The sequence below is a fragment of the Vombatus ursinus genome, unplaced genomic scaffold, assembly GCF_900497805.2.
Source record: "Vombatus ursinus unplaced genomic scaffold, bare-nosed wombat genome assembly UNPS02014264.1, whole genome shotgun sequence".
NCBI classification, from domain to species: Eukaryota; Metazoa; Chordata; class Mammalia; order Diprotodontia; family Vombatidae; genus Vombatus; species Vombatus ursinus.
The window spans coordinates 616,048-632,848 of record NW_020954042.1 but is presented as its reverse complement, the minus strand read 5'-3'; the positions used below and the strand labels follow the sequence as shown (position 1 = coordinate 632,848).

General features: G+C 37.0%; 2 protein-coding genes across 2 annotated transcripts; both read left to right on the top strand.

Moving 5' to 3' along the window:
* Positions 1-603: 603 nt before the first annotated feature.
* Positions 604-1,533, top strand: LOC114042155 (olfactory receptor 13A1-like). The gene has a single exon (XM_027860826.1). It carries the CDS (start codon positions 604-606, stop codon positions 1,531-1,533), a length of 930 nt encoding a protein of 309 aa, XP_027716627.1.
* Positions 1,534-15,531: 13,998 nt separating this feature from the next.
* On the top strand, positions 15,532-16,464 carry LOC114042127 (olfactory receptor 13A1-like). Its single transcript, XM_027860806.1, has one exon. It carries the CDS (start codon positions 15,535-15,537, stop codon positions 16,462-16,464), a length of 930 nt encoding a protein of 309 aa, XP_027716607.1. The 5' UTR covers positions 15,532-15,534.
* The last annotated feature ends 337 nt before the right edge of the window (positions 16,465-16,801 follow it).

The window sequence follows — 16,801 nt, the reverse complement described above, 5'->3', positions numbered from 1 at the left end:
TCTTTCTTTCTTTCTTTCTTTCTTTCTTTCTTTCTTTCTTTCTTTCTCTTTCTTTCTTTCTTTCTTTCCTTCTTTCTTTCTTTCTTTCTTTCTTTCTTTCTTTCTTTCTTTTTTCCTTTTTCTTTCTCTCCCTTCTCTCTCTCTCTCTCTCTCTCTGTCTCTCTCTGTGTCTCTCCCTCCTCTCACTGTAGGAGAGGGGTAGGGAAGACAGGATAAAAATTGATAGATTGGGCATTTTAGAAGCTAAATTAATACAGTCGAGACTACCTGGAACAAGAATAATCTGAGAGAGTTTTTCTCTGCCAATCTGTGTAAGAAAAAAAATTTCATAGTAACACAGAAAATATTAGGCTTTAAAGTATTGGAAAGAAAGTCAGCAAGGAAGGCTAGACTTTAAATATTTTAAAAAATATTGATGAGACACACTTTTTCTTGCTCAGTGAAAGAAAATATCTTTTTTTTAACAGGGATTTTTTTTAATTCTTCAAGAAATTGACAGAACAAAGTGAGGTTAACATCCATTCCATCTCTAGTTGAGCTATGAAAGAAGAAAATCCCTGTGAACTATAGGACTTGGGTGCCTAATGTAACAGTGACAGAGTCATGAATAATCAGACTTATGTGACGGAATTTATCCTCAAGGGACTCACAGACATCCCTCAGATCCAGTTTTTATTTTTTGTCCTTTTCCTCTTCCTTTACATAGTGGCTCTTATTGGAAATTCTCTCATTGGGGCTGCTGTCAGCCTGAATTCCGAACTTCATACCCCAATGTATTTCTTTCTTGGCAACTTAGCTTTCTTGGATGTCATCTGCACATGTACTGCTGTGCCCAAGCTCCTCCAGATTCTGGGGAGAGAAGACAACACCATTTCTTTTAGGGGGTGTATAACTCGGTTGTATTTCCTGACTTGGTCGGTGGCTGCTGAGCTCTTGCTCTTCACGGCTATGGCTTATGATCGGTATGTAGCAATCTGCCAGCCTCTGCATTACAGCAAGATGATGAGTAGGGAAGTTTGTATCTCCTTGGCTGTGGCTGTGTGGGGGATCAGTGCATTTGGCACCACAACAAATACCAGCCTCTTGTTGAGGTTGTCATTCTGTGGTCCCAATGTCATCGATCATTTTCTCTGTGAGATCCCTGCTCTACTGCCACTCTCTTGCTCATCCACATATGTGAATGATGTCATGGCAGTTGTGGCTGACATATTCTTTGCTGTTCTGAATTTCCTGCTCACTATGCTGTCTTACGGCTTCATCATCTTCAGCATCATGGCAATCCAGACCACAGAAGGCAAAAAGAGAGCTTTTTCCACCTGCTCCTCTCACCTCATTGTAGCGACCATGTACTACTCCACTGTGATCTATGTCTACCTGAGCTCAGGCTCCAGCTACTCTCCAGAAAAAGGCAAAATCATGGCTGTGCTTTATTCGACAGTGAGTCCCTCCTTGAATCCTGTTATCTATACTTTGAGGAATAAAGATGTCAAAAGGGCCCTTAGAAAACTCTTCATCTTTATCAAGTGGAAATGATAATTCATTCTTTTAAATTCTCAGGAATGCTAGTTCACAGAATTTTTTCAAAAAAATGGCAGCTATCCTTATTTTTATTTTTTTATTTAGAAGCTTGTAACACAGTATTAGGTTTCAGACCCTGTCCACCACTAGGTTAATAGACAAACCTTCTCCATTCTAGCTCATACTTCTATAACATTCTTGAGACTGCCAAAGTACTTTTTTTTTTCACAACCAACCCTGTGAAATAGATAATACAACTATTGCAATTATCATTTTATTGATGAGGACATTGTAACTCAGAGAGGTTATAATTTTCCCAGGATCATACAGCCTTAATTCCTGAATGGGCATTGCCTCAGTCAAACTGAGACCTGTTAAAGACCTTAGGTTAAAAAGGCCAAGGTCTCCCCCTGCATCTAGGGCTATCTCCAGTTGTCCTGATCTATATCTCACTACTGGACCCAGATGACTCTGGAGGAGAGTAAGGCTCATGACTTTGCACAGCCCTACCTTACTTAAATCCAACTCATTTGCATGTCATGGCATCGCCTCCCTGATATCATCATCCTCTTCAAGAATGAAGGACAAACAACAACAAAGATAGCTAGCCAATAAGCTAGGACTCAAACTCAGCCTGTTTGGCTCAGTTTTTCCCAACATAGATCATAGACACAGAATACTGTGAAAATGGGGGATGGAATTAAGAATGGAACCAATAATGACATTCTCTTCCTTTTATCCTTAACTGGTATGAAACCTTGTGTGACTTGGAATTAAAGTCCTTTGTTCTCCCTTGTGTAGAATGACTAGTGATATGGGAAAAGGTTCAAGCCAGAAAAACAAAGGGTATAAACCATATTAATGGCATTACCTATGCTTAGATTTCTGATCTTTACTTTATGAGAGCTCACATTCACTTGGGTCAAAATTCACTTAAATTCCATTCAGCAAAATTCATTAAGTACCTTCTCCCCTCCCCTCTGCCTCTCAGCACCCCTGGTTTCCTCCAAGTCTCACCCCAAATCTCATTTTCTACAGGAAACCTTTTCTGATCCCTCCTAATTCTAGGGCCTCCATTTTGTTGATTAGTTCCTATATATACATACATACATATATATATATATACACACACACACACACACACACATATGTATATATGTATATATATGCATATATGTGTATATATGTATATATATGCATATATGTATATATATGCATATATATATGCTTTTATGTAGTTTGTATGTTGCATCTCCCTTTAGAGATCCTTGAGAGCAGTGACTATTTTAACCTCTAATGGTGTCTCTAACACTTTGCACAGTGCCTGGTATATTACAGGCACCTAACCAATATTTATTGACTGCCTGGCTTCTGGGGATACAAAGACAAGTCTTGTTCAGGGTATGAAGATGGAAACATAATGTGAAAGGTTAAATTGTGTTGACAAGGTCAGATATTTAAGGGAAAAAAGCAAGTCTTTTCCTTCTGTAACAGGAATTCATCTGGTAATAGCCCTTCTTTTAATTTCAGCCATATTTTATACATACTAACTTAATCATAAGTCACTAACTTTTGAATACATTGCGATTAGGGAGATGATCCTAGGTTGCTTAATATGTTTTTTCAATGCTTTCAATTTTATTAAAAATACAAAAGTATTTTAAGATGTATGCATTTTAACCATTTCAATGACAATTATCTCTTCCTTTCATAGGCGAGTCAAATTTTCCCTACTCCCATTCAGGTGTGAACCTTTAATGTTATATAGTCAATCAGAAGTTCAAAATACTAGTTCCTTGGATTCTATATGCTTCCAAAATCAATAAATGTTTCTGTTCCTGACATGTTTCTTTTTTACCTTCTATTTATGTTACTTGTCTCATTCAGCTATTAAAACAAGCCTTGGGAATATCCTGATTGGCTCTTTCCAAAATTTTGATTAATTCATCAATAATTTTTCAGTAGATCTTTCTAGGTAGGAAAATTTCTTTCTCCAACTTCCTCGTTCCTCTAATATATGCTGTCTTATAGATATACTCCTAAGAAAATCACGGTTAAAAATATGGGTGATGTCCAAGAGATCAAGACCTTATAACACTAGATCTGTGGCTATTAGTACTCTTACTATTCTTCCATTTAATGCTTATTCGTAATAACTGTGTTCTTGGTAACCACATGATGGCTATATAGTTATACCTGCAATGCTCAGATCACTAAATATATCATCAATGATAGATTTTCTGCTTACAAAAATATATATTTTATCTTCAAATTTCATAGTACCAAATAAAATTTATGAATGCATTTTATTCTTTGGTTAAGATAATTTTCTGCTTTATATTATTTACTTCAGTAAGGTCCAAAGTCCCAACATATACTCTCATTGGATTATTGAAATTTTTATGTGAAAATTAATGTGCAACCTTTGGCTGAGCAGTAGTGGTCATAACAGTTTTTTTTCTATTTGGTTATATATCTAATAAATTATTTTTTCATTCACGTGATAAAGAACTGGCTTACTTTTCTCTTGTTTCCTCCATACATAGCACAATTATTTGCACATAGTAAATACATCATTGTGTTTTAGGATAAATTTATTTAACATGTTAACAAATCATCATCAAAGATTAGTACACAGTGAAATCAATGTGCACACACACACACACATATAGAGAGAGACAGAGACAGAGACAGAGACAGAGAGGAGAGAGAGAGACAGAGAGAGAGAGAGAACTAGGTGACTCAGTGGATAGACCACCAGTCTTGGGTTCAAATCTGGACACTTACTAGTTGTGTGACCCTGGGTAAGTCACTTAACCACATTTGCCTGAGTTCCTCATGTGTAAAATGAGCTAGAAAAGGAAATGGTAAACCACTCCAATATCTCTGCCAAGACAACTCCAAATAGGGTCATGAAAAGTTAGACATAACTGAAAAATAACTGAACAAAAATACGTAATACAGTATTTTTTTTCAATCACTTCTCAGAGGATTAAACATACCTATCTTCATGGTTTTATTTATCCAGGAATCTTGTCTGATCTCAAACTATTTATGGGAGAGTCAATCATTTTTCTATAATATATGTGTGTCTGTGTGTGTGTATATGTGTGTGTTTGGTCTTTAGATCATACTGCTCCTCTACCCTGATTAAAGTCTCTCTTATGACAAAATCTCCAAAGTATGTGCAACAGAGACTGTGTTTGACAACGTACACAGAGCACATCTGTAGGAGTATTTGCTAATATGTGTATATGTGTACACATATAGCCGTATATGTATATAATATTACTTACACTTTTGTCCTAATAGTCCCTTACCTCTCTGCCATGAAGAACCTTTCAGTTTCTTTTCTCCAGGACCATTGTAGGGGTGGAGGAGAGTCTGTAATACCCTCTTTCTCTCATGTCAAATATATCTTTGTAATTAGCAAACAGCAGCTGCACTGGGTTTTTCTGTTCTCTAGACCTCTTGTTCATTTGGGAGTCTGGTGCCGCAGTGTGTTGTGGAGATTGCTAAGTTTCATGGAATCTTAGATTTAGAATTACAAGGGACCTTAGACGCCATTGAGTCCAACCCCTTCATTTCGCAGATGAGAGACTGAGGCAAAGGGAGGTTAAATGATTTTGCCCAAGGCCTGTGAGGGCTGGCCTATTCCTTTCTCAGATTATCTTCAGGAATATCATGGTAAAGGGGCGTGCTAATGAATGGATAGGCAAAGACTCCTGTTGGAAACATAGAGGCAAGGATTGAAAAGTCACGTGAGAGATGATGTCTCAGAAGTGAAGCCTCCTCAGAGGGTTAATAGTTTTTGTTAATAGTTCTCACAAAGAGCAGCAATTAGGAGATCACTGGTCATTTGGAGAGAGATAAGGTCAGAAGCCAGATAGTAAGAAGAGTGGGAGGAGAGAAATTGGAGGCACCTGTTGTAGATGGCCTTCTAATTGTATTGTTGAAACACACTCCCTTCTGACCTTGTCAAAATCCCCTCAGACCCTGTTTTTAAGCATGTAGCAGAAAGAATAGAATAGTCCTACCCCAACCCTTGCAAGACTTCCCACCTTTTCTTGTCTCAGGGCAAACTTGTGTACTCTGTTGCTGGGGAAGATTTCCTTGAACAGATTGTGCCTCCTGAAGGCCAGCCAACGGGATAAAGGGGAAGGAGGTTTGGGAGGAGGAACTCATGTTAGGGTATAAATAAGCCTTGCTTTCTGTAACCAATTTGTACCAGTATGCATCCTCCCTGGCCCTTGCCATTAGGGCCAGGAGGGGCGGTACCCTTTCTCATGAGAAAGCAATAAACTTCTTTCTGCTTTCAAGGTAACTAAGTCTTTGTTTTGAATTTCAGTAGCGGTCTCTGTCCCAAACAGTCATAATATTTCAAGTGTTGAAGTCAAATTATTCAAATGTAAGTGACTGTAAATCAAGCTAGATTGGTTGGATCAATTTTTTATGATATTAAGGATAGGGATAGGGTTAGGGACTTGACCTGTGATTTTATTTGTATAGAAAATTTCCAGGGGAAGAAACTCCTTCTATCTATCAACATAGGTCGGTGCCTTCTCTATAAATTCCAATCTGAGAGAGTTGCCTAGCGCACTTAGGGGGTAAATGACTTGCCCAGAATCACAATATATGTCAAGGGCAGAACTTAAGCACAGATCCCCCAGGCTTCGAGGCTGGGTCTTTCTCTATTAGGGCAACTAGATGGCACTGTTCAGGGCCTGGACTCAAGGAGACCTAAATTCAAATCTGGCCTCAGACACTTAATAGCTGTGTGACCCTGGGTAGGTTACTTAACCCTGTTTACCTAGTTTTCTCATCTGTAAAATGAGCTGGAGAAAGAAATAGCAAACCATTCCAGTATCTTTACCAAGAAAACTCTAAAATGGAGTCATAAAGAGTAACACAGTGTTGACATGTCTCAACAACTTTCTCTATTACATCATAAAAAGATTTTAAAAGGATAATACATATTTAACTACTTTGTTGATACTCTTCAGTGTGTATGTATGTATATATTGTTTTAATTCATAGAGGTATCATTTAAGAGTGGAGCCTATCTTTGGGTGCTTCATATTGATATTGACAAGATATCAAGTAATAGAATTAGTCAAGAATGACTGAAACTGGCATTATAAGATCATGTACTCTGAGTAATGTTACAACCCAGGCAAACCTTTTAAATTCTATAACTAATTATAGTTTCTAATGTAAAAAACAAAAAAAAAATACTTGGATGTCATTGAGGAAGATAATAAAATCCTAGAATTATAGCATTACACAATTTTAGAGTTGAAAAGGGACTTGAAAATTCAAATTAGTGCAACCTCTTTATTTTAAAGATGATGAAATTTCAGTCCAGAGAAATTAAGAATTTTCCTAAGGTCACACAGGTAGAAAGTTGCAAAGTTGGAATTTGAACCAAGGTTTAAATAAAAGATAAAATCTTATCTTTCTTTTATAGGAAATCATGCTGCCACTGCACCTGGAATTCCAGAAAAAAATTTAGCTGCCGCACCTCAAGGAGATATATGATGACTGGTGGCATATAGTGGAAAAAGCATTGAACTAGGAGTCAAAAGAACGGGGTTCAAATCCTGATCAAGTGCCTGGCACATAGTTAGCTCTTTACTAAAAAGACTGCTTCGTTGATTGACCGTGCCACACGCTACTGTTACATTTGGGTCAAAGTGCTTCCCATTCCTGGAATTATAGAATTACAGCATTTTCATGTTATGTTTGGAAAAGAACTCAGAAACCATCTATTCCAACTCTGTAATTTTACCACTAAGGAAACTGAGGATGAGAGAAGTTAATCGTAAGCACTGTAGGGTTCATATTCCACAATTAATAAATAAGAATTTAATTTGGGGTTTACAAGGACACTAATTAAAGGTCTTCATAGGACTTAAGACCTATAATTTTTATGAGTAAGCTGGAATGGGAAGAAAAGTAAAATTGAGAGTTTACTAATTGAATAAAACTTTTGGATTGATTACATTATCATTTTTATTCTTCTCCACTGAATTATTGTCCCTGCTTAAAATTCTAATTGATCATTTATATATTACTCTTGTGAATTATTATTCTAAGATTGAATTCTTTAGTTTTTATTTTATTTATTATCTTGTGATTTTACTAAAAATTTAACTAGTTGCAAGAAAAGTTTTAGGACTATTTAAACAGATGTAAGTAAAAAGACACCAAGAGAGGGAAATAAAGAGAACAAAGTAACTCTAAACATCATGGTGGAAAATAATGAGAAACTGGTGACTAAGTTCATCCTTCAAGGCTTCTCAGTATCCACTTAAAGCACTTTTCCCCCTATACACAGAAACCCTCATTGGTAACATTCTGATCATTGAGTTGGTCATTTGCAGCTCTGTTCTTCACACCCCTACGCATTTTTTCCTAGTCAACTCATCTATGCTAGATATCATGTGCAGAACCTCTGTTCTTCCCAAAGTATTGGGGAATCAAGTTTCAGAAATGAAGAACATCTCCTATGATAGATACATGGCCCAAGTGTACTTTCTCACCTGGTCTGTGTCTGGTGAGCTCTCACTCTCTACAACCATGTCTTATGACAGGTATGTGGCCATCTGCCATCCCCTGCATCACAACATCATGAGTGAAATGATTTTTGTCCTTCTGGCAGTAGGCCTATGGAGAATCTCTGGACTTATCATGACCATTGATACTTGGCTGATGTTTCAATGATCCTTCTGTGGCCCTAACCAATTTTTAACCATTTTTTTTTCTGTGAAATCCCCGTGTTGCTTCTCTTCTGCATCGCAATGTATAAGAACAATATTGTGACAGTCCATGATAATGTCTTCTCAGTTCTAAATTTCCTGTTGACCGTTGTGTCTTACTGCTTCATTATTTCTAGAAGCACGAGAATCTATACCATAGAGGGGAAGAAAAGTGCATTCTTTAAGTTTTCCTCCTACCTGATTGTGGTAACTATGTACTACCGCACTGTGTTTTATGCCTGTGTCAGCCCCATATCACATTGGTAGCTATGTCATATGCAGCAGTTAGCCCCGCTTTAAAGTCTCCTTAACCTCCTTAAACCACCTTAAACTTTGAGAAACAAGGATGTCAGGGAAACCCTCAGAAAATTATATCTATTCAGTAAGTGAGGGCTTAGACTTATCATTTTCTGGATAGGGTTGGTTTGGGCAAGTGTGTTCTTGCAGTAAAGATAAGAAAGTCCCAAGATTTTGATTTTCTAATATCCTAAAGATTTTTTTCTCATTATACAATTTCATATTTTAGAGTTTGATCAATAAGTTATTCTTGTACACCAATATTGCAATGTGTAAAATCCCCTGATCAATTGTAGGTGGGGATGCAGATGTAATGAGTCTCCAGGGAAAAAGAGCTCATCAGCAGGATGGCCCTGGAGCCCTGACCAAAGCAGAAGAAAGGTTCTAAGCAGCATTATGAAAACTCTGGTTCAATCTCACCCCTGTCTCTTTTTAGTTTAATGTGCTTACATATCTTAATCTCTCTGTCTCTTTCTCTGCCTCTGTTTCTATGTGTTTCTTTTTCTGTAAAATCATATTCAACTTTTTTTTTCTGGTTCAGATTAATATGAGGTTCATGGGATACCTAGGTCCCTATCCCTTCCTTCATCTTTGAATACTATTGATCTCATTTGCCTCTTCCTCCTTTTCCTTTCCTCCTCATTATGGGCCCTCTATGTCTTCCATTTATGTGTTCTCCTGAGACCATAGAAACAGACAAACAAAACATCCTTAGTTCCTCTGTCTATCTTATTTACTTTTTTCTATAACTTTTAAAGATATTAAGGTTATGAGAAGAGATGTATTTCTTATGAAAAATATAAGCAGTCCATCTTTTCATATTACCTTTCAATTAAATAATTAAGTGTACTTCTATATTTCTATGAATGCTCATATTTCCAATTCAAAATGCTTATTGACTTGTGGTTTTTCATCAGAAATGTTTGGAAATCCTCTATTCCATTGGAAATCTATTTTTTTTTCTATTACACAGTTATCCTTAGTTTTGTCAGATAGGGTATACTCAATTGTAAGTGTTTGTATTTTATTTTGGAATATCACATTATAAGTTTTCCTTTCCTTAATATTGGCCTTGCAAAGTTTTGTATGATCCTTACTTCCTTGGCACTGGACTTCTTTCTTTATGACTGCTTGTATTTTTCTTTGACCTAGAAACTCTGGATTTTGGCTACAATATTCCTGTGAGTTTTCATTTGGGTATTTCTTTTAGGGAATAACTGTTGGATTCTATTTTCTTAGAAATATGGAGAGTTTTTATTTCTAGTTTTTTGAAATATGGTTTCCAGACATTTTTTTTTGCTCATAATCTTTAGATAGATTTTTTTCCTCTTCCTCTTTCTTCTACTTTTTTTGTATTTTAATATTATTTTTGTTTCCATATGGCATTATTGTTTGAAAATTTATCATTGTTTCTGCCTAGTCATTTTTCAATTGTGTCCAACTCTTCCTGGCCCCTTTTTGGGGTTTTCTTGGCAAAGATACTGAAGTGATTTGTCATTTTCTTTTCTAGCTCATTTTACAAATGAGGAAACTGAGTCAAACAGGGTTAAGTGACTTGGCCAGGGTCACACAGCTATAAGTGTCTCAGGCCAAATTTGAACTCAGGTCTTCCTGAACTCCAGGCCTGGTTCTCTCTCCACTGCACCACCTAGCAACACTTTGTTAGAAAATAGGTTACCTGTTTGGCCTATTCTAATTTTTAGGACATTAAAGTCTTTGGTGAGGTTTTCTACTATCCTAAGTTTGAAATTCTCCTTGAAATTCTTTCCTTCCTGGTGATTCTGTTCTTTTCTTTCTTATTTTCTCTTCCAAGTACGTTTGTAATCTTGTGACTAGGATATCTTTCTTTCTTCCTTTGTTTTCTTTTCTCAAAGGCTTTACCTGAGTTTATTATGAGGTTGCTTTCTGTGTTAGGGTCCCCTTCCCTGCCCCAGCAGTTGTCTCTCAAATCAAATATCTCAATGAAATGCCTCATGGCATTTGGAGTTTTCCTTAATTTTCTTTCCTCATCAGCCTTTAAGCCTTTATATAAAGACTGAGGGTGGGATATGTTTAAATCAAACTCTGCAACTGAATAGCCAGGGCAGGACCTGCCAACTCTTCAATGATGACCAAATATTATGGTAACTCCTTCAAAGGGCTATGTGGATGTTTTAGTGATAAGCACTCTCTAGAGACTCAGTCTTTCCATATCTCTCCAGGACCTACCCTACATTAGGCTTTATTGTGTTTGTTCCTCCATTGTGGGGTCCCACCATGGCTTTCAAAGATATCTCAGGATGACCTTTGTCTAGAGTCTTTCTCTTGCCTCTGAGCTTGGCTTGCTAATATCACACTGGATCCCACATAGTGTTTCCTGTTGCTTCTCTAAACAATGGGCATTTGTCTTTATTGTCTTTGGTCTTTGTGGATATCCAAATTGGTCTTTGTTATGGGCCTTTCTCCTTCTAGTAGTCTGATTGTCACTGGTGCAGAATAGGCACAACTTGGAGCCCATCAGGGCACAGTAGCCATTGATTATGTAGCTACCACATGCTACATAATGGGAGAAAAAGGAAACAATTAAGATATAATGCCTGCCCTCCTGGAACTTATGCTCTAGCAATTTATCAAGTTGTATATGACAATATATAAATGTATAATAACAAAAATTCAAAATCAATGTACAATAGCTATAGTACAAAATTAAATATAAGAACATTAAGTAGAGAGGTGCATCTCTAGCTGTAGAGATCAATGGAACAAGAAAGGTCCTTTCTAAAAGCAGCAATCCTTACAGATGAATATACAAGCTCTTCTACACAAATAACCTCATTAGTCTTCAGTTAAACAGAGCCCCATGACAATTTTCTGTAATTAATCCTCTTGGGATGTTTTGTCCCAGAACCCCTGAATAGCTCCATGCAATATTTCAAGGACTCGTCAGAAATATGATGATATTCTTCCATGAATTCCAGGTCACAGTTTCTTAGGTTAGTGATCCATGACCATGTAAAAGGATATATAATTGAAGTAAAATTTAGCATTTCTTTGTGACCAAATGTATCCTGATGTAGATTAGCATTGCAAATTCAAATGCAAATGCACTGATCCATAGGCAAAGTATTATGTCTATTTTTCAAAAATTAATTGTTTCAAAAATCAAAAGTAGAAGATGTTGAATGTAGATGATTAATGCACAATCTTGGTTAAATGAAGGGCCATCAATGAAGAGAAATGATGGCACAGAAGAGAAATGGTGGAAGAAATGGAGAAGACAAAGTAGTTCAGGTACTTTATTTACTGAACAAGTGTGAGACATAGTCAATAATTGAGCTCAGAGTATGTAAATGCTAAACAATAAAATAAATACATGCATAAACTTGAAAATCTTGGCAGCAAATCAGAACCAAAGAGGAATAACCAGAGGTATTCATGTTACCAGGTTATAAGAACCAGAGCAAAGAACATATAGTTGTGGTATAGTGTGTAGTTAATTGAAGGTAGAGGAGAATTGTTAACAGATAAGGAAAGTACTATGTGGATATTACATGTTGATATAAGAAAAAATGAGTTAATATAAGGGAAAGAACACTATTTGGAGTTTAAAGACATAGGTTAAAACCATGTCTCTTTCACTTATTTCCTATATGACCTTGGATAAGTCAATGAAGCATCATGGGGGTCTCCATTTCCTTTGATGTTAAATGACAAGGTTTGCCTGGAAGATCTTTAAATTCTTTTCCATGTCTCAATCTAGGATCCTGTGGTTCTAAGAGGTACATATTATGCCAGTATCTCTGCCAATAAAATGAGTATTACCTGGAAAGCTTGGAAATGATTAGGGAAACAGAAAATTATATTAAGAAATAATAATAGGGACTTCAGTGGGCTAAGCTAAGGTTAGCAGAATGCCTTATCAGGGGAAGATTTAGATGTAGGCTCCTGGGACAAGAAAAATGTCTGCTTCTTGAAATTAGTAGCTATTAGAAAATGCAAGGAAAGTGAATCAATATTCTGCTTTGGTTTTGACGTGGCTTAGTGGTATGGATGGTTTGGTCAAGGTCACACAGACAGTAAATAACTGATCTAGAATTTGAAATCAGGTTCTTTGACCCCAAGTACAGAGCTAATTTCATCCTACCATATTCTCTCCTATGGATGACAGAATAAAAAAAATGATCTGAGGGTGCTAGTACAAATAATATCCTTCCCATCCTCCCCATTTGCACAGGATTATAGATTTCATCCTAGTAAAGACTTTAGAGGGCATTAAGCCCAACACCCCATTTTACAGAAGAGGAATCTAAGGCTCAAAGTGGCTCCTAAGCATCAGCCACAATATTGGAACTCAGGTCATTTAAACCTAAGCCCTGGGGACATTTGACTAGAATATTGAAATGTAAAAGCTAAAAACCTCTTCCCCTCAAAAAAGAAAGGATGGATCAATTGAAATGCTTGGCAGAAAATATGGACTGAAGGCTAACCACAGTGGGTGTCCTGCAGTCAAGCTAAGATCACATACAGGATGCCTAGGGAAGGTAAGATACATATGGTGTGGTTTGTAAGTAATCAATCAAGCTAAAAATCTTAACAGATAAAGGGAATCCTAAAACCTTTAATACACTATCTTGGGAATGGAAATGTAGTTTCTGTAAGAGAAGAAACAGTACCTGATCAGTCTGAGTAGGTGTAGGAGAAAATAATATTTTAGACTTTCAAAAATCTTTTCAGAAAATTCCACACTAGAAAATATTTAAAAAAAAATATTCACCTTCAGACTGCTAGGAATGCTGGGCATAGGTCAAAAACTACTTTTATTTAGAGATAATAGAAGGTCATGAAGAACCAGCATTTCTCTGGATATCTTCCCTGAAATGAGTGCCTGGAAAATACTTTTGTTTCCTTGTTTGGGTTTAGACCTGTGATTTCATTGATGTCCACTCGAGGCAGACATTTTACATTCAAGGCATAAAGGGTCTTTGCACTGATAGAATACAGACAACTTGTACTTGACTTTTAGTCTTAGAGAGTCACCTCAGATACTGAGAGGTAAAGAGATTTTTTCCTGTGGTTTCATAGGTAGAAAGTATTAGAGTCAACACCTGAATCAAGATCTTTCTCACTCCAAGGCTGGTCATGTTGGTCAGAACATACTATGTTTTATGATAAACAGTATTTAGCATGTTAATAAATTATAGCCAAAATATTTCCATAAGGAAAATACAATATTAAATAAGTTCTTTCGAGAACTGCCAACCTGACAAGACTACTTGAGGTTGTATTTGCAGACAAAAATTGTGGGCAAGTATTACACTGGTCCAAATGCTCTCCATGTCCTCCCCACAAATTAACTTCAGTACATGGAGCATTACATAGAGACTTTCCTCTGCCTAGAAAGGTCCTGGAGAAGAGGCATTGAAAGCTCCCTCTCCTTCATGAAAGAGAGGTGGGGAACTACTAGGGCAAAAGGTTCTCCCGACTCCAGAGGCAGTACTCTATCTACTACAACACTTAGCAGCCCTTCTATCTATTCAAAATATTGAACCTCTTTTTTACCATGACTTTTCCATCCTTCAATTCTGGTAAAATGTTGATTCATGTTTATCATCCCTATTATCTCTCTCACTTTCATTTTATTTGTCTTAGGGTATGATTTTTGGCCCCACTCAGGTTGTAGGTGGAGGAAAGTCTCTATTTAAGGCTCCATTTTTTTTTTCTCTGCCAAGCCAAATGTGTTTTTCTAATTAGCAAACTATAGACATTTTGGAATCTTTCTTTCTCTAGACTTCTTGATCAACTGGCAGATTAGAAGTGTAAACTATTTTAGAGTGTCATAAAGTAATAGAACCATAGATTTAGAAGTACAAGGGACCTTAGCAACCATCAAATCCAACCTCCTCATTTTTCAGATGAGGGATCAAGGCAGAAAGAGCTTAAGTGATTTGCCCAGGGTCTGGGAGAGATTGACTTTCTCAGATTTTGTTCAGGAATACTCTGGTAAAAGAGAGTGAAAATGAGTGAATAGACAAAGACTGCTGATGTAGGCATAGGGATAATGATTATAAAGTTATAACATTTTATGTACTGAAGTTAATTTGTACGGATGTAAATAGGTACAAAGTTAGTTGGATTGGTTGTATTGGTTTTTAATATGGGGGCTAAGGCTAGGACTGAACTTGGGATTTCATTGGTGTAGAGAATTTGCAAGGAAATAAACTCCCTCCACCAAGGCAGATCAGCACCTTAGTCTCTAGTCAGACTGTATGGTAATAATCAGTGGAAATTGCCTGAGTAAGATACTGGAAATCACAGGATCACAGAATCATACCAATTCAAAATTGGAAAGGACCTCAGATGTCAAATTAATCCAGCCCCTTTAATTTTATAGGTGGAGAAAGAGAGGCCCAGAAAAATTGAATGATTCACCAAGGTCACAGCAATGCCTTGTCCAGCTGGCATTCTAATCAAGGTTTGAATAAAGGATAAATTGTTTTGCCCTGGCAGAAAACCATGCTGTCAATACACCTGGAATGAATGTATATTTTAATTGTTGCCTATCAAGGGGGAATGTAATAGTCTTCTAGCTGAAAAAAAAACATTGTATACAGAGTTCAAATCCTGACCTTTGCCTGACACACAGTAGGCACCATAAATGATTATTGATTAATATTGGTACAAAAGTAGCTTATGATGCCTTCTGTATAGGAAGATTATTCAGACTTTATTAATTATTTTATAACTTTAATATTAATTGAATTAAGTTTTTTGGTTCATGATTCATATTTCAAATTTAAAATTTTAATAAATTAAGGGATTAGTTGGATTATTCCTATATGTTGTTCACAGACAATTTTTTTAAATTTTATTTTCTCATAAAATTAAGCAAGATGGGAGACAGAACCAGAGAGTTCTCTGACTATTTCAACCAGCATTGGAAGAAAACAAGAGAAAAAGTGGGGAAAATTCTGCTGTCAACAGGATGTTGTTGAATAACCAGACACAGGTGACTGAGTTCGTCCTTCAAGGTTTCTCAGATAGTGTTCCACTAAGGATCTTGCTCTTTGGTACTTTCTTTTCCTTATATACAGCTGCCCTCACTGGGAATATCCTGATCATTGCGTTGGTCATTTGCAGCTCTATTCTTCACAGCCCTATGTATTTTTTCCTAGTCAACTTGTCTGTGTTAGACATCATGTGCACAACCTCTGTTCTTCCCAAGGTGTTGGAGAACCTGGTTTCAGAAAAGAAGACCATCTCTTATGGTGGATGCATGGCCCAAGTATACTTCCTCATCTGGTCTGTGTCTGGTGAGCTCCTGCTCTTCACAGCCATGGCTTATGACAGGTATGTGGCCATCTGCCACCCCCTGCACTACAGCACCATGATGAGCAAGAAGATTTGTGTCCTTCTGGCAGTCGGGGTATGGAGCATCTGTGGCCTTAACACTACCATCAGTACTGGACTTATGATTCGATTATCTTTCTGTGGCCCCAACACCATTAATCAATTTTTCTGTGAAATTCCTCCTGTGTTGCTTCTCTCTTGCACCTCAACATATGTGAACAATATCGTGACAGTACTTTCTGATGTCTTCTTTTCAGTTCTGAATTTCCCACTGACCATTGTGTCTTACTGCTTCATCATCTCCAGCATCATGCGAATCCGGACCAGAGAGGGCAAGAAGAGAGCATTCTCTACCTGCTCCTCCCACCTGATTGTGGTCACCATGTATTACTGCACTGTGTTTTATGCCTATGTCAGTCCCATCTCTAACTATTCTCCTGAAAGTGCAAAGTTGGTAGCTGTGTTGTACACAGCAGTTAGCCCCACCTTAAACCCTCTCATCTACACTCTGAGGAACAAGGATGTCAGGGAAGCCCTCAGAAAAGTGCCTCTATTTAGTAAATAAAGGCTTAAAAATTTATAAGTTTCTGCATTGGTTTGATTTGGGTAAGTGTAATTTTGTGCTAATGATGGAAAGTCCCAAGACTTTAATGATTTTCTAATACCCCAAAGATTTTTCTTGTACAATCTCAGGTTCTAGAGCATTAATGATAACATTCTTGTATCCATAGATGTGAAATTTATAGAACTTCCTAATCAGTTTTGAGTGGAAATGCATATGTAATGGGCCTGCAAGGGAATTTAATAGTTTGATAGGTGAGAATCTGATAGTGGATGCTCTCTCTTCCTTTTGCTTTTTCAAAAAATGGTAAACTCTGAGAGAGAGAGAGAGAGAGAGACAG